Source organism: Calonectris borealis, chromosome 23 (assembly GCF_964195595.1).
Source record: "Calonectris borealis chromosome 23, bCalBor7.hap1.2, whole genome shotgun sequence".
Taxonomy (NCBI): Eukaryota; Metazoa; Chordata; class Aves; order Procellariiformes; family Procellariidae; genus Calonectris; species Calonectris borealis.
The window spans coordinates 3,937,079-3,960,784 of NC_134334.1; the positions used below are offsets into that span (position 1 = coordinate 3,937,079).

General features: G+C 56.5%; 1 protein-coding gene across 1 annotated transcript in view; it reads right to left on the reverse strand.

Moving 5' to 3' along the window:
* Positions 1–226: 226 nt before the first annotated feature.
* Positions 227–23,706, reverse strand: part of AGRN (agrin) — a 65,569-nt gene continuing 42,089 nt past the window's right edge. The window contains exons 17-35 of the mRNA XM_075172398.1: positions 23,110–23,493; positions 22,821–22,955; positions 21,200–21,327; positions 18,799–18,913; positions 18,354–18,473; positions 17,347–17,703; positions 15,653–15,845; positions 14,775–14,990; positions 14,280–14,509; positions 13,676–13,810; positions 13,411–13,507; positions 12,846–13,010; positions 12,342–12,453; positions 9,746–9,862; positions 9,233–9,422; positions 8,418–8,505; positions 3,673–3,897; positions 2,985–3,088; positions 227–1,400 (exon numbers count right to left, since the gene is read on the reverse strand). Of these exons, the coding sequence (XP_075028499.1) occupies positions 1,243–1,400; positions 2,985–3,088; positions 3,673–3,897; positions 8,418–8,505; positions 9,233–9,422; positions 9,746–9,862; positions 12,342–12,453; positions 12,846–13,010; positions 13,411–13,507; positions 13,676–13,810; positions 14,280–14,509; positions 14,775–14,990; positions 15,653–15,845; positions 17,347–17,703; positions 18,354–18,473; positions 18,799–18,913; positions 21,200–21,327; positions 22,821–22,955; positions 23,110–23,493 (3,269 nt within the window). The 3' untranslated portion in view covers positions 227–1,242. The remainder of the gene's footprint in view (positions 1,401–2,984; positions 3,089–3,672; positions 3,898–8,417; positions 8,506–9,232; positions 9,423–9,745; positions 9,863–12,341; positions 12,454–12,845; positions 13,011–13,410; positions 13,508–13,675; positions 13,811–14,279; positions 14,510–14,774; positions 14,991–15,652; positions 15,846–17,346; positions 17,704–18,353; positions 18,474–18,798; positions 18,914–21,199; positions 21,328–22,820; positions 22,956–23,109; positions 23,494–23,706) is intronic.

Below are 23,706 nucleotides of genomic sequence, written 5' to 3' on the forward strand. Positions count from 1 at the left end.
TCATGGCGTGGAAGACCCTGCATTGCACTGGGCATTGCAAAAACTTGAAGTCAAAGGTAAAACTCCGATTACTCTTCACGGGAGAGGCTCTAATACCAGCTCTACAGAGATTCACATGCTGGACAGCCGCAAGCATCCTCATGGTAGACAGAGGGCAAGTCATGCCCGGAGGCTGGAAAATGGACATGGGTCATGGAAGGATATATCCAACAGATTTTTTTTTTTTCCCTAAAGTGAAAAGGGACCCAAGTCCCCGTGCCCTCGCAGCCCGTTTGACAGCGCTGGAAGAGGGAGAGCACCTTCCAGCTCTTGAAGACGTGCTGCAAGTTCTCACTGGCGCACGGGAGGGCAACGCTTGGTACACAGAAGCTCTTGGGAAGAGCAGCCAGGGCAAGCAGGTGGTTAGGACACGTCTGGATAAACACAAAGCGTGGAAATGAGGTTTCACAGCTGCTTCTGCACATGTCCAAGAGGAGGAGAAGGAGAGCCAACAGAGAAATCAACATTTCCCCCACAGCACCTCTCAGTCCAGCAAACAGTCATAAGACAACCAAAGAGCAATGCTTTTCTGCCTGCTCAGAGCAGACCTTGGTCTCTCTTCCAGTGCATGGCATCCCTGATTTTAACAGAGCATAAAGGAGAAAAGCACTTGAGATTCTTACACACATAAATTATAGTGAGAGGAAGGGGGGGAAGGAGGGAGATCGGGTGAACACAGGGCCAGGAGAAGGCTTGGCAGAGCCAGGCCCCAAAGCAGGGTGGTAATTCCCATTTCTCTGATGGCCACTTCCCCGCTCAGCCAGCGCTGCGGAGGGGACTTGGGGCCAGGCCCGAGATGGGAAGGCGGTGAATCCAAGAAGGCCACACGTCTCGCCAGCACCAGCATCCTTTCCCCCGCGGGCGTGAACAACCACCCAAGAACACAAGTAAGGAGGGGGAAAAAATAACCCAAAAAGAAGCTTCAAGTATGAATAAGATTTACAATGCAGGTGCAATGGGGAAGTTCTTCTGTCACTTCTTGGAGACTTGGTTCAAGGTTTGTTCTTTGTTGCTGCTGTTTGATTAGAGTCTGACTGACCTGGATAGACTGCAACCGAACAAATAACCCAAAAGAAAAGGTGTTTCCTCCCCTCCCTTTCCCCCCTCCCCCCAAAATATAAAAAGCAATAAGTTTACAAAAATAGAAAATAATTACAGCAATAGGCAGGAGGGAGGGAAGGAGAAGGAAGGGTCCCTGGGGGTCTATTTGGCTGAGCAGTGTAATATCGTGGGGTTGTTTAAAGCGTCCTCCACCAGATGCAGTTCTTGGCGGTCGACAATCACGTCCCTTATGCAGCCAATAAAGCCAGTGCTGTAGGCCTTGGGCAGCTTGTGAGCCACGCTCAGCTTCTCCATTCCCCCTGCAAGAGAGAGCGCGGAAGGTGGGGTGGGAGGACAAAGGACAGGCTGCGGCGCGGGCCAGCAGCCTGCTCCCGGCAGCGTCGCAGACTCGCGCCCGCACACGCGGTGCAGGGAATGCCTTCCTCCACAGCCGGGAAAAACCTCTTTCCTGGCCAGTATTTATTTTCACTTAAAGCAGAGAAATGCCAGTTCCAACCCATATATCCAGGTTTCCTTAAGACACTTAAAACAGTAACTTGCATTCTAAAATATCAATTCAACTTGAAATGCTTCATTTCCTTGGAGATCGGTCCAAAATTCAAACTGAATTTTATTTCAGTTACTGAAATGTCAACTGTGGCTCATTCCAGGCCCTGAAATGATGAAAGGCTGACTGCAAACAAAACCTTTGGAAGAGCCAGTGGGGAAGCCAAGCAAAAATTTCTCATGGAAAAATTCCGCTTTCCACGTAACTTCTAGGTTGATTTCAGGATGAGAAACGGCATCTGGATACTGTCTTTTCAGAGGTAAGGCTACATTTGTGAATATGAACTCTTTGTAAGTCAGGTTAGACCTGAAACTACGGGCTTAGACCGGGAAGATAAGAACAGATGCTTCTGAAAAGCGTGAACAGAATCTAATTCACTGTTTCTTCATTACAGATAATCAAAATCCCCAGATGAACATTTCTGTGGCCTCTGTGCTCCCTTGCCACCTGAACGCTAGGACTGCTACAGCACCTGAGGAGAAGCCCAGTCCTTAACTTACAGATGGAGAACTGAGTCATGCAAGCTCCTCAAAGGACGAACGAAGCCCGGGACTTGCAGCATCCCCTGTCACTGGGCACCCTTCTTTCATCCCTTCAGGCTCCAAAAAGGATTTTACTATCCTCTTAGCTCAGATTAGTACTGGTGGTAGTTAAGCACAATTACCCTACACTTGTGGGTGGATTTCTTGCCTATTTGAGCTGTTTCAGGACGAATCTAGCCTCCCTCTGGGCTGGCAGATCTGCCCCAGGCAGTGTGAGATAGATGCAACGGGTCAAACTCTGCGGGATCAAAATACTTCTGTCAACACAAATGGAACTGACTCTGCTGCACACACAGGCACTTCTGGCACATCTGCTTGTTCTGTTATGCAAATAAAGCAACATTTAAAATCTGGGTGTTTACGTATTTCCAGACAGAAGTCCCCTTCTCTCAGTTCAGCCATTTCACCTTTGGGAACCAGAGTTACCCAAGGAAGTCACGTTTGGGAGGCTTGTGAACTAACACGGGGGAATTCGGCAGGTGGGAGCAGTCCCAGTTCGAGGAGGGAGAGGGTGCTCCGTGCCAGCGGCAGCAGGGCATCCTGCAGGCCAGCTAACCGCTCTCTTCAGGGGACACGGTGACACGGAAAGGACTGGCATTTGGTACAGCCAACCCTTCATCCTGCCCTAGTATGCAGAGAACGAGCCGGGGGTTTTTTAGGTCAAACCTGTCAAAGCCACCTGGGAGGCAAAGGTGTCCCAGTGAAACAAGGGAGGGAGCATCAACATCCCAGCTCCGGCTCCGCGCCCCTCAGCAAGGGGTGCAGAGGAGTTCACCCTTTCCACACCGACTCACCCAGCCACAGGGCCCCATCTGTATCTAGCTGTGTTGCGCCAAGTGGAGAAGAGCCAGCAATGGGGGCTTCGTTGCCGACTTGAAGGGAACCTTCTCTCTGTACCCTGCTCCCGGAGGGAGGGAAGAAGAAACAGAAGAGGATTAGCAACCTTACAGGAAAAAACCCACAGCTGCCCTCTGCTTTACGCGAAATCCAGACACTGGGCACCATCAGCTCCTTCTCCACCTGGGGAGGAGCGGGGAGCAGAGCTCTCCCTCAGGCCACGTAGCACAGAGCGGTCCTCGGTGCAACACCACAGTTCCTCCCGCGCCCTCCATCAGCAGAAATCCCTGGCATGCCAGGCGCGCGATCCGCTCCCCGCTCCCACCACCAATAAAAATAAAAGGGACGGCTCGGGCTCAACACGAACAGAATGTCAAACCCTCAGCTAGCTAAAATAAAAGGCACGAACCTTTCGTACCTCCTTGAGCCTGCCCCTTTGACATTTCCAGACGTGTCACAACACGCACCCCTCCAACGCGGCACTGCCCACATGCCTCTCCTCTATTATTATCCAAGAAGAGGAGTGACCCTTGGGGATCACAGGGCACGGAGCCACAGCCGTGACTCAGGCTCCCTAGTTCACAGCTTGCCCGTCCCAGAGCAATCTGCCGCGGTCCTGCTCTCCCCCCCTGCTAGCCTTCACACCTGTATGCTTTGATGTGAATCCACTGGTTGGTGTTGACCGGGACCGTCGATCGTAGGACGACTGGCTTGGAGCCGAGGTCGTAGGTCATTTGTACGAAGCCATCCACTATGGCGAGGGCGATGTAGTCCGATCGTTCCAGCCCCTTCCCACTCCATAGGATCAGCCCCTGAGTGGCTTCTGTTTTGATGCTTAGCTCAAAGTGGTTCGATTGCAAGGCCTTCTCGCTGCACGGGGAGATGGGAGCAGGGGAGAAGACAGAGCGGAGTTAAAAACATGGCTACAAAAGCAACAGGCAGCCAGTCAGCTCTCGGAGCAGCCTCCTCTGCTCCCAGCCAACTAGCTCACCTGCTGAGGATAACCTTCAACCGACTTTGGCATCAGGCTATGCATGGGGTCTCAGTCCCTACCTGCTGCACTCGAGGGGTCGCAGCCTTTGCAATACCCCAGGCCTGCTCAAAGGCCTGGTGCATGGCCGGGGGGAGCAGATGGAAAGTTCTAAACCAGGCCACAGGATCAAAGAAATGGCCCTCTGGAGTTCTCTAACCCAGCTCCCACTCAGAGCAGGACCAGTGCCAGCGCTAGGGGAGGGCAGCTGCGGCTCTGCCCAGCTGAGCTTGGGAACACCAAGAACGGAGCCTCTCCATCCTCCTACTGCCCTGAGCGGGGGCTGCACAGCTCTCCTGGGGATGAACTGTTTTCCCCAACGTCCAGCTTGAACCTCCAGAGACACAGCCTGGGGCTACCACCCCTTGATTTTGCCCTCCATGGAGCACAAGTTCAGACACATCAACCCCTGCAAGTCTTGTTTTTGCCTCCTCACGTGCAGGCGCTGAAGGAAGAGGTCTGTTACATGGGCTGGTGAACAGCACCAGGCTGGCCCCGATCTGGCCAGCAGAAGGGTTTTCCCCACAAAGCTACCTTTGATTTGGGAGAGACCAGAACAAAGAGGCCAGATTGGGAGGGCTGCGGGCAGCAGCTAAGCTGGGGTTGACACCATTTCACCATCCTGCTGGCAGGCGTCCGAGGTGCAAGCAGAGCTGGGGTGCCTGGGGACCAGCACTGCCCATGACCAGCACCACACAGCCATCAGCCTTGCAGGCACTTGTTCTACACCACTGCCTCTGCTTGACCAAGGCCCGACGGGAACCTGAGGCTGGGGACCGTGAGGCGATGAGAACCCTGTAGTTTGAAGGGGATGGAGACTGTTCCCAAAGGCAGAAAGCCTTCTTTCTCCTAGATGTGGTGTCTTTTCCCAAGGGAGGAATGAAGGAAGGACAGGATTCCCCCAACATCGGCATCTCCATCCTTGCTCAGTCCCTTTTGGAACAGGCAACAGGTGACATTGCCACATGAAGTCACCATCCACTCTCCTGGGATGCTCGGAGACACACTGCTGACACATGTACACACATAGACCAGACAACACGGGCAACACAGACAGCTTTTTATTCCCAAGGGACACGGTGTCCAAAGGGCTGGACGAGGGCTGTACTGTCAAGGTGACTCAGCCTCTCCCCTCACCAGTGGCTATTTGCTGTCTAGGTCCCCCGGGAGCGAGGGCCAGAGCTGAGCTGCATAGGAGCTGCTGTTCCTATGCTGGAAGGACAGGGCTTCCTTTGCATTTACTCTCATTATCTGCAGAGCTGTATCCCTTATCAATAAAAAGCCAAGGGTAAGGACACACAGAACACGCACAGAGACAGAGACATGCTGAGGCAGCAACAGCAGAGCACGAGACACAAGAGCTGAAAGCCTGGCACAGACTCACCTGGGCTCCGCGGGATAGTCCAGCACTTCGGGACTTAGATGCAGGAAGAAAGGGGAGCGTGCGATAAGCGCAGGACAGCAGAGGAGACCCTTCCCTCCCACCCCGCTCAGACAGGGAACAGCCCTGCTCCACAGCGACAGCTCTTCACCCTACAAATGCCCAAGCTGAGAAAACCACTCAGCATGAGCAGCCTCAGCCACTGTCCTCGGGGCTGAATTTCCTCAAGCCAGCGAGACAAGTTTGCAAGTTGTTGCTCAGCCAGGGTGAGCGTAATAACGCCAACGAGTGAATGCAGCCCTGTCCCAGCGCTGGAGGGACTCTGCAACGCTCCCCTGGGTCAGGACTATCAGTGTTCGTGCTGCCCTGCTGGGATGGGTGTCCCAGGACAGGACGGAAGGCAGCACTGCTGGAGGAAGGGAGCTTTTGGTCCACGGCCCTGCGCGAGGACCCTTTCCGGGGCAGACCTGCGGGCAGGTCTCAGGCTGGTTCTTTGGGATGCCGCCGCACGGGCTCCCATCTAGCCAGATAGCCGAATTGTCACTTGAGGCCTCTGAGTCAGCCTTGGGGCACTTGGGCAGCGGGGCGTGCAGGGAGAAGGGGAAACCCAGGATTACAGCTGTCCTGCTGGCTCTGCCTGCAAGCGTTAGGGGCTACAGGCCCGGCATTACAATCAGCTCTAACTACATGTACATATAAAAATGTACGTTCAAAAAAGAAAGTACGGGCATGTCTTGGCCAGCAGAGCCCAGAGGAGCAATTGGAGTGTCAGTCCTGCCCAAGGCACACCCCGGTGCCTGCCCGGAGGCAGAAGAAACTACTTTTTATGGGCAGCCCAATGGGTCCTTCAGCCCTGGCGGGGCTAGTGATTGCTGCTGCCAAATCCCAGCAGAGGGATCTGGCAGAAGTGCTAAGCTCCCTTGCAGGATGGGGCATGCAGAGCCAAAATAGGCTGGCTCAGGCGGGGAGAAGGCTGGGAACGGTGACCTTCCCTTTGCAGAGCACTGGGAGAGGCAGGACACAAAGGTGGCAGCTTTCTGCTCATCTGCAGGGATGTGGCTCGTGTCTGTGCAGAGGGACAGCTGGGCACTGCCACGTGGCAGAGTTGTCGTGCAGGCCACTACATGCCTCTCGTTGCTGTAGGGCACTGCCTAGCTTAGGAGATGCTTGGCTCCTAAAAAGCCCCTTCCAAAACACCAGAGCACCTCCCAAACCATTATGTACATGCAGGTGATGGGCTCTGTGGCTCCCCAGGTGCTGACATGCACGCATGCACGCAACTCAGCCTCCCGCGCCTCTGTCTGACCCTGCTTGTAGAAAATGAGGTGAAATGGGGATGTGACAGGCAGGTATCGCTCAAACTCTCCCCCACACAGTGGGGAATACAGCTGCATGAACCAGTGCTTCTCGTCCACTCCTGCCGCTCAGCAAGACAGACAGACAGCAAATCAACAGCTGTCAAGCCTGCTCTAGGGAAGAAGCCCTTCTCCCCATCCGCCTGCCCAGGTCCTGCTGCTGCCCCCCTGTACGTTGTGAGGGGTTGCCCAGGCCACGCACCCCTGACCGGGGAACATTCTCCTAGCGCCCAGCCTGGCCTCCTCGCTACGGCAGCAACGCCACATTCATGCTGGAAAAATCAGGGCAGGATTAGCATCCCTGATTTCCATCGCCAATGCCTTCGCCGCTGATGGAAGTTCACAAGAACTTTCTTTCCCTATGTTCATCCGCTTAAACTAAGGCTAAGTTGCAGCGCGCTGCTAGGACGCCGTCTGACTGCAGCAGAGCCAGGCAGCGTAGCTCCTGCTGCATCTTGGCTGCGTTTGGGCCCCTGTACAGCTGCCAGAGCTGCAGTCAGTACCTGCGTCCCCCTCACCCTGCCCATGGCAGACCCCTGGGACAGTGCCTGTATTTCCCCTCCCCCACCTGCCCTGCGGGTGGGCTGGCGGTCAGGGTGGCAATGGGAGACGTGGTGGAGGGCAGATGGCTGCAGGGGGGAGCTGGGCAGCGGGGAGGACTGTACTTACGCGGGGATCTCATTGGTCAGGTGGCTTGAAAACAAAGAAACAAGGACGTTGAGAAGAGACGGACAGACAGAGACCGACAAACAACAGCTCAACACAGACACTCTCCCCAGGGAGGGTTTAGGGCAGCAGGGAATCTGAGGGTGTAAGAGGCAGATGGACAGAGCCTTATCCAATATCCTGTCCCGGTGCCGTGGAGCTGGGAATTAACCACGGGGGTTGTCGGAGCATAGGGCTGAGGAAGGGCACTGAGAGTCTCCTGTGGGAGAAATATCCAGCCCAGAGGCTGAAGAGGACCTCAGTCAGCAGCTCTGTACCGGGCTCTGCTTATCTTGAGAGAGAAGCCCCAGGGACCAGTACAACCACAGAGACCACAGGTCCAAACACGTACCCCTAGCCCATGGGGTCAGGGCCGAGCAGACCTGGAGAAGGCTACGCAGGTCCCGCAGCAGCGACAGCCCGTCCCTGCTGGCAGAACCGACCCCGGCTGCACAAACAGCCAGGGAGACAAAGGAGCTGGCAAACAAGCGTGAATGAAACCAGAGGCAGAGCTACCTCTCCCCTCAGCTCACCCAGCCCACAACCCATTCCTGAGCACATGGGCAAAGAAAGGCACCGACCAGGAGCAGGGCACAGGCCACATGAACCATCTTCATGGGGTGCACTCAGCCAGCGTCATCCCACTCCCACACCAGACTATGCTAACCCAGAAGGTGGCCCACACGCTGCAGAATGAGAGCATCCAGACCTGAAGTTGGCCAGACGCTGCTGTTGTGGGGAAAGCCCTCTGCCAGCAAGGCAGCTTTAGAGGTAAGGGCTGGAAGCGACTGCTCACGGCCCCAGTTTGGCTTGCCCCTCTTTGAGCACTGCACTTGGACTTCTTTGACCTTAGCTCTTCCTCCTGCTAACAGCCCTAACTCCTTGTTTTGATCTTGGTTCAGCTCAGCAGCCAAGTTACCTCTTTGTCACGGCATTGTGGTACTCCATATATGTCCTACCATCAAAAGCAATGGCCTCTGCATCTCCAGCAGCCTTCTCAATGATCACTGGAGGTGGGAAAAAGAAGAGCTGTCAGGCAACGTAGCATGGCCTGTCCGTCCTTGGAGACTAGGAAAATCCCCCTTTACACTGAGCACTCATTACAGGACGAAGGCACGCACAAACCTGCCATTCCTTGGGGCACGTCAGCACTGTGGCACTCTAAGCAAGCCCCTGGAAAGTTTTGCTGTGGCTTTAAAGCCCGTGAGTTTGGCCCATCTCCCTGTTTTGCAGCCAACTGTCATGAGATCTGCAGCCTTGCTGGTTTCCTGGCTGAAGCTGGGGAGGAACCTGGACTCGGTGATGGCCCAAGTGCTCATCTCAGGGAGGTAGCAGGAAAGAAACCCTGATCTGCTACGGCACCAAACCACGTTTCCCTGCCCCAGACGGCTTCAAGTGAGTATAGCAACACAAGACAGGGTCAGAGTGCACTGACAGGAGGAGGTGTCAGGGCTGGGTGATCTACCCGTGGCCAGCGGCATTTGCCCTGCCGCATGCAGTGTAATGCCTGCATTTCTGAGAAATGGCATTGCCTCGACTTCACAGTGCCAGCCTGCAAATGCCACAGCTTGTTTCCCCTGGATCCCCCCCAGCTGCCACAACAAGGGCAAGACCTCAGGCTTGGCCTAAGCGGTGCGCTGTCCTGCTGCCACCAGCTAATCATCGAAGCAGCTTCAGTGCCGCGTCTGGCTAGTGGGTGAGGGTGCATGTCCAGCCCTACCCTGGCAGCCTCACCTTTCTCACAGTGAGCCCCGGAGAAGCCCCGCTGGCAGGCACACTCGTAGCTCTCTAGCCGGGGGCTGCAAGTGCCTCCGTTCTGGCAGGGATTGGGTTTCTGGGTACAGGGGTGGCCTCGGAAGGGGGAGATCTCAATGGCACTGCGGATGTTCTGCTCCTTCAGCACAGGCACCCCCTTGACGGAGATCTGACAGATGCAAGCAAGAGGAAGCACAACAGTCAGCCTTCACCACCCCAACTCTCTGCGGGGCCGCTGGGGGGACAGAGGCCAGCACCCTCGGGGAAAAGCGGGAGATGGGAATCCAGCCCCAAGCCCCATGCATTCCTGTGACGCATCCCCGCCTCCCCTCCTGCCACCCACTGCTGCCGCTTTTCAATTGGGTGTGCCCCCCGGGCAGACGGACCCACGTGCCGGGGCAGCCCGCTCCCAGGCTCGTCCTCGCCCTCCTCCAGCGATGCCCGTGCAGATGGCACGTCTCCCAGGCAGACGCCTGCCCGGTAGGGCCTTACCCTCTGCACAGCTCCATTGAAGCTGGTGGAGATGGCGGCTGCTCGAGCTAGTTTGCTGAAATCAGGGGCTCCCCCCACATAAAATGGCTCCTTCAGGTTCAGGAAGGTGTGAGGCACCTGGGGGGGAGAGGGGAGAAGGTGAGATGGAGAAGATATCAGGCTATCCCTAAGCTGCAAGCTGGGCACTTGGGCCAGCTCCGCGGGGACTAAAGGAGGCTGCGAGCAGGGCAGCACTGCAGGCAGAGCAGGCACCCGTGCACAACAGAAGTTGGGCTGGTGGGAAAGAAATCAACACCCGCCTGTCCCCCGCACTCCCCACTCCCTGCCTTCCTCCCTCGAGGCACGGGCTGCGTCCTGGGGCAGGGCTGGTGTGGGGCACCGCTAGCCATCTCTGCGGAAGCCGGAGCAGGAGAGCCCCTCCGAAAGCGTGCCAGGGGCCCAGGACAGCCCTGCCCTAGGGCGGGCAGGCAGGAGGTGGGCCGGGCAGGGAAAGGCAGGCTGGGCTCGGCATCCCACTTGGGAGTGGGTCCCTACCCCCTCCTCTGTTCCCTGTGCTGCTCCTGCCCCAGCCCAGCCACCCCGCACGCCCTGCAGCCCTCTGCCTCCCTGCCCTGCCCGCCGGGACCTGCAGCCGGCCACCAGCCACGGCACTGCCAGGGTTAGCCACCGCCGAGCACGGGGAGCGGAGAGCTCCATGACTGGCACCAAACCAGGGCTGTGTAACGGGCGCTGGGAGAAAGGGGCCTCCAGCGAACCTCCTCAAGCCGAGCTGCAAGGTCTTGCCTGCCAGCAGGCACACAAGGAAAAGATTTCCTGTGAATTTAATTTTGGGGAGACGCTGTTCTAATGCCCTCAGGCGTGGAAGCCTCTGGCTTTGTGTGGCCCCCAAAACCAAGTGAACAAATATTGCTTCAGTTTCGCCAGGGCTAATGTTTAAACCCAAACTCATACCAGAGGGATTCAGCTTGGGTTCATCCAGCTGCTACAGGTCCCCTACAGCAACTGGTTAGAGGAGGTTCTTGGGCATCTCACAGGGCTGTGAGTTTGGAAGAGAAAGATCCCTCCTTGCAGTCACCCTGCAGCCCCAACTGCTCAGCACGGAGAGTCCCAGGTGAGTCTTCAGCCGCACGGCTCACCGGGCACACGCAGGAGCGATGTCCCCTCCTGTGCAGCCGGGATGGACCCAGAGGCACAGCAGCGAGGCAAAGATGCAGTTATATGAATCACTAGCTAATGCTTTGTGGAGTTAACAGGAGAAACATGACCGGATTAATTGAAATGCTTCCGAAACAAAATGTAACAACTGGCTGGAAATTAATGACGGAAGAGGAAACAAGTGTCTCTAATCTACAGAGATCCTAAAGCTGCTTGGTCAGATGGGAAGGGGAGCGGGTGAAACACTGAGATCTGAATGGAAAACAAAAAAGAACAACGTGCCAATGGCAGATGAGATGAAGGTGCAGTGGGTCATACTTATCTTTACCTTACGGGATTTCTGGGATCCAGACAGCAGGGGAGGGAAAAATACAAATGAAAATCAAAGGGAGAAAAAGAAAGAGAGAGAGAGAAAAGGGAGATCAGTGGGTAACATCGTAACATGCAGGGCTGCAAGATCACCGCTGCAACCAGTGCCCGGGATAGCCAGGGAAGGGGAAGGGGAGCTGCAGAAGGCAACAGGAGGGGCCGCTGCCACCCTGGAACCTTCGCTCGGAGAGAAGCTTGAAAAGACGAGAGCGAGGGAAGGAAGAAATCCCTTCTTTTGCAGGAACGCTGCATAATCTTCATGCTGCACTTCTATGTGGAGCTTAAGGATGAGTTCAGCAGCAGTTGGGGCTTTTCTTGCATTATCAACTTCCCCGCTGGAAAGGCGGATGAAAGGAAAACCAGTGGCCCTGCCATGAAACCCTGGGGACCCGCTGTTTGTGCAGAGGGGACAGGACACGGGAGAAGTCAGAGAGGAGAGCTGCCAGCTGGGAAACTGAGCAGAGAAGGCACTAACGGATTCAGGAGCAACAGTGCAACTTTTACTACTCTGTGACTTCCTCCCGGCCGAGCTCCCCGCGCAGCCAAGCACTGCGGAGGGCTCTTGAGCCCAGCATCAAGGGCGCAGGATGAAACCCACCCGCGCCCAACACAGTGGCAGCACAGGCAGCCGCTTCCCTTGGCTGCAAGGGTGCCTTGTGTGCCTGCCCCAGTACAGGGACACTCGAGGACCTGCAAAAAGGGGGTGTGGGGGTGTGTGAGGGGGACGTCAGTCAAACACATCCCTGAAACCAAGGCCCCAGGAATCAGGGCACGCATGTCGCTGGCAAAGGGGCTGCAGCTCTGTGTGGTGGGGGATAAGGAGGGAGGAAGAGCTGGGAGAGGTGCAGGTGCTGTCCTACAGCACCAGGGCCAGGCTGTAAAGCAGCTAAGAGGGGCAGGCAAGCTCTGCCCTGCAGCATCCTTTTCTCCCCAGGTCTTGCCCACTCCTCCGCCCTTAAAGCCATGCACCACAGGGATTAAAAGCCCATGAGCCTGGGAACTTCTCAGCTCATTTCACACAAGAGGAGCAGGGCTGGAAGCCCAGAGAGCTCTCCCTGGCCCATCAACTTACCGGTGACTCTCCCATCACCCTCTCGCCGTTGTTGATCCTCATTACCCCTTTGCGCCCATTCCTCTCCAACAAGACATTTATCCAGGTGTTGAGGGGAACTGGCTCTTTGCTCCTGGGGGCGAGAAGGGGAGGAGAAGACACATGGGTGAGACCTCTGCCATCACCACCTGCAAACACAGTGCTGGAAACCTCCCCTGACCAGCTTGGGCTGCCCAAGCCACTGCAGCTTGACCAGCTTGGGCTGCCCCAGCTCGCAGCCATGCAGCCGTGCATTAGCCTGGGAAAGAGGCACGAGGCTGTCCCACACAGGGACGGCTGACCAAGAGCCACTACTGCAAACAGCCGAGGCCAGTATGAAGCCTGCTCGCCCCTGCTTCCTTACCGGTTTGTGGGGAGGGGAGCTCAAAGCCAGTGCTAATTACTGAAAGCCACCACTGTCCCTCTCCTGCCTCTGTTGCCAGCACCGCCCTGACGAGCAGCTCCCCAGCCCGCAGCCCACCCTACCTGAGCACAGCCGCCCCTTTGCCCAGGTCGTATCTGTACTCCAAGTAGCCATCGTGTAAGGCCAGAGAGACAAAGTCCCCTTTGCCATCTGTCTTCTGCCCGTTGTAGAAAATCATGCCGCTGGGGTTCTTGGCCAGGAACACAACTTCCATGGACATTTTGTCCCTGAGGAGAGAAGGATTATGGATACCCTCCAATCCGGCTGCCCACACGCTCTCTTCCTCCACCCCCGTGGGCTGAGCCCTTGGAAGAACTCTGCCTGCCTGGGACTACAGGTATGGCAGAGAGATGCCACCCTTGTAAGGCACCCTTGCCATGTTCAGGATGCCGCTCCACGGTGCCTATTTACCCAGCCCGTTGCAACGCCAAGTCCCCGGGGAGCGTTGCTGGCTCAGTCTGGCTGTGGGGATTCTGGCGATGCCAGTCCCTCTGGACAAAACCCAAACCCTGTCGAACGGGGAGAGCCAGCGTGTGACAGGCGAGGCTCAGAGCACGAGCTCTCTCCCCCAAATCAGCCACGCAGGCGATGCGCTCGCCTGCCCCTTTCCCGTTCCCTGGCACTTACTGCAGGTCAGGAACGAAGGTCTGCAGCCCGTTCAGCTCCAGGTAGGAGAAGCCATTGAACTCCGGGAGGAAGGGCATGGTGTGGTCCTGCTCTGTCACTGGGCACAAACGAGGGAATGGTGAGGACGAGGAGGCAGAGCAGCTTCAGCCAGCGCCCCAGAGCCACAGCAGGCAAGGCCTCCTGACCACCCGGGCGATCAGGGAGATCAGCACCTTCAGTTCCACCCCCTTCCCCAGACCCGCTCCTCTGCCAGCTCCCGTCCCACCTAGCTCGCAGAAGTCTCCTTCCCGGCCCATGGGACAGGCGCACAAGGCACCTCCCTCTGGCAGCACCAGGCAGGTGGCAGAGACGTGGCAGGGCGTAGGGTCGCAGGGATTCCTCTCGTCGGCACACGTTGGGCCTGCAGCAGAAAAGGCAGCCTGTCACATCAGCATCTCAAACCAACTGCCATCAGGCATGCTTTGGCCAGAGACAAATGTCTCTGATGTCTCCTGATGGCCCTGCCAGCCGCCTTCTCCTGTCTCAGGCTGGGTTCCCCGCAGTGGACCCCACAAATGGCAGACGATACCCCTGCCAGACTGCACTTTGCGCTGCCCCTAAAACGCAAGAGGACTTTTTTTTGTGCATGAGAACAGACAGACCCCAATCTTTGCCCCATGTGCGTATGAGGGCTACATCCTAAATTTATGATCCTCACTGGATGCGGCTTCATCCTACACTTCTCCCTCTGACCCACTGCTGACACTCCACACCACATCCCCCCCCGCTGTACCCCACAATGTGAGCCCCAGAGGCTCTGGGATCCCTCAGGGCCAGCCAGCGGGATCAGGAGCCCCAGCAATGCGCTGTCTGCAGCCCCCTCCCCGTACCGGTGTAGGTGTAGAGACACTCGCAGTGGAACATCTCTGCCTCCTTGACATGGCAGATGCCACCATGGTGGCAGGGGTTGGGGTGACAGGGGTCGTTGCCGCACTCGCCCACCCCGCTGCCATACAGCACATCACTGCCTTTCTCCCGCAGGTCGTACATCTGGTTGTTCACGTCCAGGAGGCGGATGCAGCCCTTCAGGCCGGTTGTAGCCGCAGTACGATCTGCCACCCTGAGGGGACAAGAGGACAAAGTGGGTGGGGGTTTTGTTGCAAGGACAAAAATGCAGAGGCCCTCCAAGCATCTGGGTCAGGCTGTGCTCCCCAGCAGGGTGTTAAGAGGCCCCCCAAGCCCAGAGAAGCTCCGCTCCACAACGCTCCCCCACCCACCGCCTGGAGCCTCTAGCAAGCAGAGGGCTGCAGCCACCGTGGATGCACTGCCCGCAGCAGCAGCAGATGCTGCGACGCCCACGGCAGCGGTCCCGCATCCTCACTCACACAGCCATTTGGTCCTCCGGCACTCCCCCGATGAACAGGTCCGTGTCGAGGTTGAGCCCGTCGGTGCCCGTCGGGCTCTCCCCGCTGACGTGGGGCTCCCCGTCGACAGACAGCACGCCACTGCGGCGGTTGCGGTTCACCACTAACTGGTGCCACTTGCCAGGCTCAACGCGGACCTTGCTGGTGATGATGCCCGTGCCGGAACCCGTGTTAAACCTGGAGCAGAAGAGGGGGAGACCTCTGTCTGTGCCACCCTGCAGAAAGGTGACATCTGCGCCATGGCACAGGGGCTGCTGCATCCCAGGGAGAAGCTGGGAGCACTCGGGAGCCCCCCCTCCCTCCCCACCTCTGGACCAGGCTGCACTCGGAGCATATAGCCGACCCCCGCGGAGCATCGGGACCGACTGCCCGAGAACTCGTCCGGATTTTGCAGTCCCCAGAGGTCTGCCCACCACCTCACCTCATTCCGAATCTGCGCCTTTGGCTTTTGGAACTGGAAAAATCATTTTAGCTCAGATTTCTGGGGCCTTTCTCCCTTTCCTTTTTCCCCCTGCATTTCTTTTTCCAGTACAAAAACAGTGCCAAAAAAAGACCTCTCACTTGTTCAAAAAAATCAACCTCCCACACCTTTTAGCTTTTCAAAATTCAAACTGAAATAAATGGATCAACTTTGTTGAAAAGTGCCACAGGGAATGAGTCCCCTTACTATTCCTATTACATTGGGAAAAAAGCTCCTCTTCTTGTCCATTTGGTGCTACTGTTTCTCAGCCTGCAAGTTCAAGCCCAGCATCCTCCCGGTGTTCTGCAAGGACCATTCTGGCAAGAGCGGCTGCTCCGCTTCCTCCACACCACACGGGGCTGAGGGGAAGGGCACCCACCTGAGCTCCACGAAGCCGCCAACCAGCGCCAGGGAAATGAAGTCTTTGCCGCGGTTCTGCCCGTTGTAGAGCAACAGCCCGCTGAGCTCCACAGTCCTGAACTCCATGGCGATGCGCACGGTGTGGTACGCCTTCATCATCTTGAAGGCCAGGTAGGACTTGCCACCAAAGCTGGGGATGAAGTACCTGATAGCTGCAAGAGCCAGGGCGGTGGGTAGAGAAAGGAAGGGGGATGAAGTACGGGAGGGAAGAGGAGGACAGAGAGCAGATAAAAGCCTGACGTGAGCCTGTGAACACTTTGCTACGTGTAGAAGCAAAGAGAGCTCTTGTGAAATGGCAGAAAGAAGCTCGCTCTCTCCTCTGGGCCCATGCTCCTGTGCAATTATCCTCTGTCACCGCCTCCCAGACACTCGTACTGGTAGCAACCACCGCCTCTCGTGATGGCATGCCCCGCAAAGATTGCTCCCAGGCTTTAGAGATCTGTGGTACTGCTATCCCAGTACTTCGCTTCAGCGGTGTCCCAATCGGCTCCTCCCAGTTAAGGACCAGTGCTGTCAGTCCTTTCCATGCCCAGCCATCACCTCCCCTGTGCCCTCAGCTGAGCTCTGCTGCACACACAGTTCCTCTAACTCAACTTCCCTGCTCCTTAGGTAATTTTTATCTGTCCTCCCAGAATCCCACATGACAGATCTACATTCATCACTCCCGCTCTTATCTATTACAGCTGAGATTTTCCAAGGGAACTGGAAGGCCAAGCCCTATTAAAATTAACAGGACTGGACACCCACATCCAGTAGCAGCTTTGAGCGCTCCAGCTTATAGCTTTAGGGATGAAGCTTCTCAGGAATAAGCACTCGCAATCACCCAGAGCCCCCCGGCGTGACACCAAATTGCCAGTGGGAGCTCACAGTAAATAACAGCAGCTCTGGTTAAGCACGCTGCCAGTCTGCAGCTGTTTGCTAAGCAGCTCTGAGCGCCGGGGAATAGAGCCTGAATTATTGGCACACATCTCCTGGTGTTTGGGAGGACAGTTAGTACCTGTCTCTCTGTTACCCTAACTAGCAGTCACTAGCTGCAGGAGCGGCGAGCGACAATGCCTGAGATAAAAAAGCAGAAGCTCACAATCCCCATGTTTCGGAGCACTGGTATTATCAGAAGTGGAGCCAGGAAAAAATTACTCCTGGCACCTTCTTACCCTGCAGCCTTGCCATACTTGCCTCTTACAATGCACAGTGTATGTACCACTTGTTTTTGGCAGAGTTAAGAAAGCCGGTCAAATTGACCCCTGCAGTGCCTCCTGCCTGGTGCATGTGCAGCGCCAGCGCAGGTTAAGGGCTGGGTTTGCATGTGCCCCCACGTCCCTCCATCGCCACGCAGTCAATGCGGTCTGCTGGAGCATGGACGGACGGAAGAAGGGCCACACTGCGTGAAGCCCAGCCCTCCAGCCCTGGTTGTGCCCAGCAGCGCGTGCTTAGGGAGAACAGGTAAGAAGAGGGGCAACTGCAGAGCAATGCTTTCCCAGTTGTGTCCTCCCAGCTTCCTCAGCTGGAGCCTCTAGGTGGAACTCAAAGCTCCAGAAGATGTGGTTCCCCTGACTGTGCTGTCCTTGCTTTTCGCCCTCGCCCTCCTACGGCTGTGAGCTCTGCTACCGGTGCCCGTCAGCGCCGCGGCCGCGATGGGTCAGAGGCACGTACGTTTCTCACAGACGGCTCCCCCTTTGCCGGCCGGGCAGCTGCAGGTGAACTCCTTCCCATCATCTTCGCAGGTGCCACCGTGCAGGCAGGGGTTAGAGTCGCAGGGCCGCGAGGGTTTCTTCGTGGCGGAGGGCTGGCGCGTGGGCTTCCGCCGGGTGGTGGCAGGGAGGGTGGAGGTGGGTCTCTTGGTGCTCACAGCTCCTGCCATCTTGCTGCTGGGTCGGCCCGCGGCATCTGGGCGCAGGACGTGGACAGTGGTGGCGGCGGCGGCCGTGGTGTGCCTGCGGGTGGTGGCGGGTGCCATGGTGGTGGCCGTGGTTGTGGTCACAGTGGTGGTGAAGAGCCTGGGGATCCAGTCTGAAACACAGCAAAATGCAGGCAGAGGTTGGTGCTTTGCAACCCCCTCTGAGGGCAGGGAAAGCCGCTCGGGCTTTTGGGGTGAGATGGCAGCAGAGAGGCTTGGACGGCTCCCGCTGCACGGCCCGGCTTATGAATCTGGCAGCTGCCTGCACAGAGCACGTGTCTGCACAGGGCCCTCCTCGGCAGCACCGCAGCGCTGCCTGTCCTCCCACCCTGGCGTGGGGGTGGACATGCTCCCAGGTAGAGCTGCGTGCAGGTTGTGGCCATGCACCTTTCTTTCCTGAAAAATCAGTGTTTCGGGTTTATCAGCATGAGATATGCGGGCTAGGCTGGTCACCCCCTCGGGAGTACCAGGAAGGGCTCGTTTTCCAGGACTGTGGGCAGTGCCCCATCGCCACGGTGCAGCACTGCCGCTTGCCACGTGCTGTGGAAGAGGGGAGCAATTTTACCCCCCTTATGGCCTTCCTGAGCTGAGAACAAGTCCGGGCACATGGACTAACCTCTCAGCCCTGGAGGGCACTGTCTGGGGAAGCATTTGACGGGTTACTGCTACAGATGAAAGGCCCTGGCAAGACTGAAGAGCCAGCCTGCCCGTTCGAAAGCCTAAACCAGGAGAGGGGGACTGACCGCAGCCAGAGGGGGCTCACCAAAGTCCATGAATTTGACATGCTCTTGCTGAGGCTTCTTCACCAGGATGGTCTTCTTCTTGGAAGCTTTGATCTGCTTCAGCAGGGCCCCTTGGACATCAGCTGCCGTGTAGGACGTGGCTGATCGTAGCCAGGAGGAGAAAGGAGAAAGGAAAGAGTGAAGATGCCACCTAGCAGTTTCCCTCTCATGACCCCCCACAATGCATCCGAATCATTCCTTTCCCTAGGAAAATGCTTCCAGCCTTCCAGGCACCAGCTTAGGGCGCACCTCCTCCCAGCTCTTCTCACAGCATCTGTTGATTTTGCTGGACAGAAGACATAGCGCTGGCAAATTTTAATAAGGTTCTTTCATGCTGCTTGCCACACGCGTGTTTCTCAGGCTGGCAGCCCCACTGGGAGTGCCTGCTCCCTCCTCAGGCTGATGCCACACTGGGAAGGCTCTTACCTGGATCGAAGTGGGACTCCACAATGACACGGACAGCGCTGCTCTGCCCCAGGTCTCGGACACGGATGCTCTTGAAATCCTTCTTAACGTCAGAATTGCGGAAAAGCTCATCCAGCTAGTTGGTCGGAGGTGAAGGAGGAAAGATAAACAAATTGAGTAATGGGGAGATCCTAGGGCACAGGTCCTTTCAGTGAAAGATCTTGAGTCTCAGCCAGTCTCCTTGGTTTCAACCCACAGGGGTTTGCATCCGAACCTTTGCAAGACATCCCACTGACACATGGAGAGAACAGGGCTCCTTTGTGTGGGGTGATAATTTCAGATGGTCCCTATTCTTTATGGCCTGCAGTCAAAGGTAAGAACAGGATCCAGAAACAGTGTGGGGAAAGTGAGCTATCCCCATCGTACCCGTGGAGAAGAGCGGAACAGAGCCAGACCAGAGACACCTTGTAGTTCATATAGGGATTTTCTATTGTGTGGCATCTAAGTCTTACTGATCTCTTCTAAAGCTGTGTAAACCTGCTTAGGCACTTTGGAAAATCCCATAAGGCACCATTCTGCATCTTTAAGTACCTGACTGCCTTTTAAAACTTGGCTCTCAGACATGGCAGGATTTGTCTGAAGTCACACGAAGGAGACAGTGACAATCCAAGGCTTACAGCAAGTCAGGGCTTTAACGCCCCTGCTAGCTATCTCTGCAGCCTCGCGTTGGACTGGCAGTCGTCACAGCTGGAGGCCACCGCTTCCTTCCCTCGCCTTCAAAGCAAAGTCAGAAGAAAGTAATTAGCTGACCGATGGTCCCATGGTATAGTCTCCCCCTATAAATTTGGGCACAGAGATCTCAGAGGGGTAAAGGAGCACATCACATCCATGGGTAATTTGCAGGTAGGTCGCACAGGGACAACAGGTCTCTGCAGCACAGGTCCGTGGCTGGAACCTTCAGCCCAGCCACAGACGGCCTCTGGGACAGAGGGCCTGTGCCATGCCTTCATTTCCCACAGCCCTGGGAAAACAGAAGTCGGCAAAATCTCCTGCCTTCTCACGGGGAGCAAATGGATGAACCAGAGAATGAAGCTTTTGTGTGCATGTTTGCATCCTCAGATAGAAGCCAGTGTTGTATTGGGAAATATTGCTATTGTGATACAGAACTGCATGAACCATATGGTCCATATGCCAGGCACACATCTGCTTATATGACTGTACCGAGGGCTTGCCAACTTCTAAGTGCAGCTTGGAACCAGCTCGAAATATGTTAATCTCCTCGCAAAGATGCTTTGTATTTGCTGTACCACACTGCAGGCTACAGTGTAATGTTGCTACCCCACCCAGTGCTTCCTTGGCATACCCATATGTACACATTGCCACGCAAAGTCCGCCTACTCCAAGAGCTGGCAATGCAGGGGGGTTCTCCCTAAAGGAGGGAGACTGGATTTACACAAGCAGCTTCTCAAGTTGTGTAGCTGAACTGGAAGGGCGAAGGGGTTTTGGACACGTTTTTGTCTAAGGGCTTTTCATGGAGATAAGGACACTTCGGGAAATCCAGAGCGTTAAGGCAGAACTTCTCATCTAAACAGCCCCGCTACCAAGATCAAGCTGAAAAAGGATAATTTTTGACTCAGCGCATAACAAAGGATGGAATCCACTGACACAGCATGTGACAGAAGCTAGTAACATACGTAGATTAAAAAGAGATCGGACAAATTTACAGAGGGTACCTATTAGACAGAACTGGTGCATCATCTCCTTGCACTCTTAATAGCCCACCCCACAAAAGCGCTGGCCCTGGTGATAGGCTGTCTTCACTTTTGTTCGTTAAGCCCATCTCCAAAAAAAAAACCACCCAACATGGAGCAATGCTCCTCCAAGACACCCAACACATTTTGCAGACAGGTCTCTGTGCTCCCATTTGACAGACAGCAATGACAGGCCATGGCCTCCCCAGAAGCCGTCGTGAATGAGAGGCAAAGCAGGAGGAAACCCACAGCGGTCCCCGTGGTCGGGACAACAGAGCCCCTGCAGTCACAGAGGGTGGTGCTGGCACTGGGAGCAGTGCTCGGAAAGCCGACAGCGCTGGGTCCCTGCTTCAGCGGGGTGGCTGGAATGGAGCGCAGCGGGCAGGCAGCCTTCCTGCGGAGCACTGGCACCTCGGAGGCCCAGCGGACGCAAGCAGGCGAGCGTGCCGCAGGCTGGCTCCCCGTGGGAACCCAGCCACTCGAACGGACAAGCCTGCTTATTAGCAGCAGCTCGGAGAATGCCTGCTCACTTGAGAAAGGAAGGACTGTGTTTCTGGAAGTGAACATTTGGGGTTTAGTCGTCTGTCCACCACAGTGGGCAGGGTCCTCTCTTCTTTTGCCGAGACCAGAAAAGCCCTACCCAGACCCTAGATCAAGTGCAAAGGACTCACCGCACTCTCAATGCTCCTGGCCGTCTCCCCAAAGAGCTCTGACTTGGGGTCAGCCATCTCAGGTGTGTAGAACAGCTCCTGGCCCTCCACCTCCTCCAAGATGAGGACTCCTTGGAAGACTTTGGTAGCTATGGGAGGGAGGGTAAACAAGACAAATGCCTTTAGTTGGCTTGTGGGCAGGGGACAGGCGTGTGGCTGACAACCGCAAGGAGCGTTCGAGACCCTGGGGGGAAAGGGCGATGGCAGTGTGCGGGTAGTGCCAGTGTTGGGGTTAGTCTGGATGGATCTGGGAGAGCGCCATGGAGGATTAGTATCAGAGGGTGCTGGAGCAGATGGCAAAGACCAGGCTGGAGATGGCAGCTTTTACCATACGGTTTCCTCTGAGCTCCGGCCCGGATAGCAGCCCCCCTGCACCGGCTGAGTAACAAGAGAAAGACGTTAGCCAGAGCAACACATAGACAATATGGCAGGATCAGACACGTGCATGCAAACAGGGGGCAGAGGAGGGAGAAATGTGGACTCTGGACAAGGAGAAGACCTGTGCTGGGAGAGGGAAGCAGAGACCCTGCTAGCTAACAGGCTGTGGCCAGCCTTGCAAAACCAGTCCGAAACTGCAACAGGAACCCCAGGCGTGGTTCCCTTCCAGGGGAGCTGTGGGAGTGCGGAGGCAGCTACAGAAAGATCCCCGCTGTGGGTAACCATACGGGAGGTTCCCAGCAGATGTCCTCTCGTGGGTTAGAAGGAGAACGTGGTGTCCAGAGGAAAAGGGGATGTCCTTCTGGAAACCCCAAGGAACAGGGACAGTTAAGAAGGACCTCAGTGAGCAGTGAGGAAACATCTGGGATACAGCCCCACAGCAACAATTTTTAGGGTAACGAGGATGTACGTACAGGGCAACCAATACTCTGACCGAGCACAGGTGGCTCTGTGTTTCCTCTACATGGACGGCGTGAAAGGGCCTGTAAGTGGGCAAGACAGATCCTGCCAAGGTCATGAGAGCAGCGCACACCCCTGGGAACCACAGCGTGAGTCAAGAGAGCTCAGACTCCCCAGGAAGCCCAGCAGGGACACTGGGGCTTCTCTACAGTTGCTCTCCCTCTTGCCCTGGCACAGAACTGGTCCTGGTCAGCCCAGTTCCCTTTACAGCCATCGACATAGATAAAATGGGAAACCAAGCAATTCCCTCATCTCCCTTAGTGCCAGTCGTGAGCTCTGCAGAAGCCTGGGCAAAACGCCAGTCAAAGTTTTAAGGCTGTAGCAGTCAAGGAAGAAAGTGGTCACCTAAGCGAAGAAAACTGCAGAGCGCCCTGGCTCCCCGTGTGAACAGCAGCACCCACCCAAGCACTATCGCTGGCTGCTGGGGGCTGCGGCAGGGGGGCACAACGTCTGCCAGCTACCAGGGCTCAGCACGTCCCCATGAACACCCCCTCAGGACACGCCAGCCCCCAGACTGGACACAGGAACCGTGCTCACTGCCAGCCGGGCAAGCACAGCACCATGCTGCTCTCCCTGCCGGGCAGCTCTCAGCGGCATCTCTCCCTCTTCTGCACCCTGCAAGAGCTCAGTCTGACTCCTGACCACCAAAAGGGAGCCCAGAGCCCAGCCCCAAGGACAAACTCACCCGGACAGTTGCTGCCTTCCGCGTCAGCAGCCGCAGTCTTGCCATCAGAGCAGCATCCCAGCGGGGTGTTGTAACACGTCGCCCTCTCGATGGCTGGCGTGGAAGTTACCTGGCTTTCCTCCACCTCCTCTTCCCCTGCAGGGCATTAAGAGGAGCATTCACCAGCAGGAGGTAAGACCTAACCTCGGTGTTAGAGAATGAGGCTGAGACACAGCTTCATTTTGTCTTGAGAGACAGGGTACGGTTTAGCCCACAAGCGACCTGCGAAGCCTAAGAAGCGCACACTCACCGGCAGAGCCTGCTCCACTAGATTCCTGGTCTCCACTGGTGCCCATCTCTTGGTCTCCACTGCCTTCTGCACTGCCTGATTCAACAGAGGCAGGCTGGGTGGTGGCCAGGACCACCGGCGCGGTGGAGAGAGGGCGGACAGTGGTCTTATACATCCCGTGGGTCATCCATGGTGTAGTGGCTGGTCTGGCAGTCGTGATACGCCTTGTTGTAGGGTGATCTCTTTCAGTAGGCCTGGCTTCCAACAGCAGGGAGCTGGTAGCCAGCTCGGTGGGTTCTGGAGCCCGGGTGGTGAGCCGCAGTGGTGGAGGAAGGATTAATTTGTCGAGGGGCAGTGTGGGCAGCGGTGTGGGTGGCGAGGTGTGGCTCGTGTGAGTGATGGACTCTGAAAGGAGCAGCAAGACAGGGTAGGTAAGGAGGGGCAGGTCTGGGAAAGGTTGGCCGCGACACTCTAAAGCATGTTGCAAACCCTCAGGCACCAGCCCTGGGCAGTGCATCGGCTGTGCCATGAAGAGTCACGGCACAGCGAGGAACCGCAGAGGGAGGCAGCCAGACCCGGGTCCAGCGTCAGGCCAGAGAGCTGGCACTGCCCCTGCAC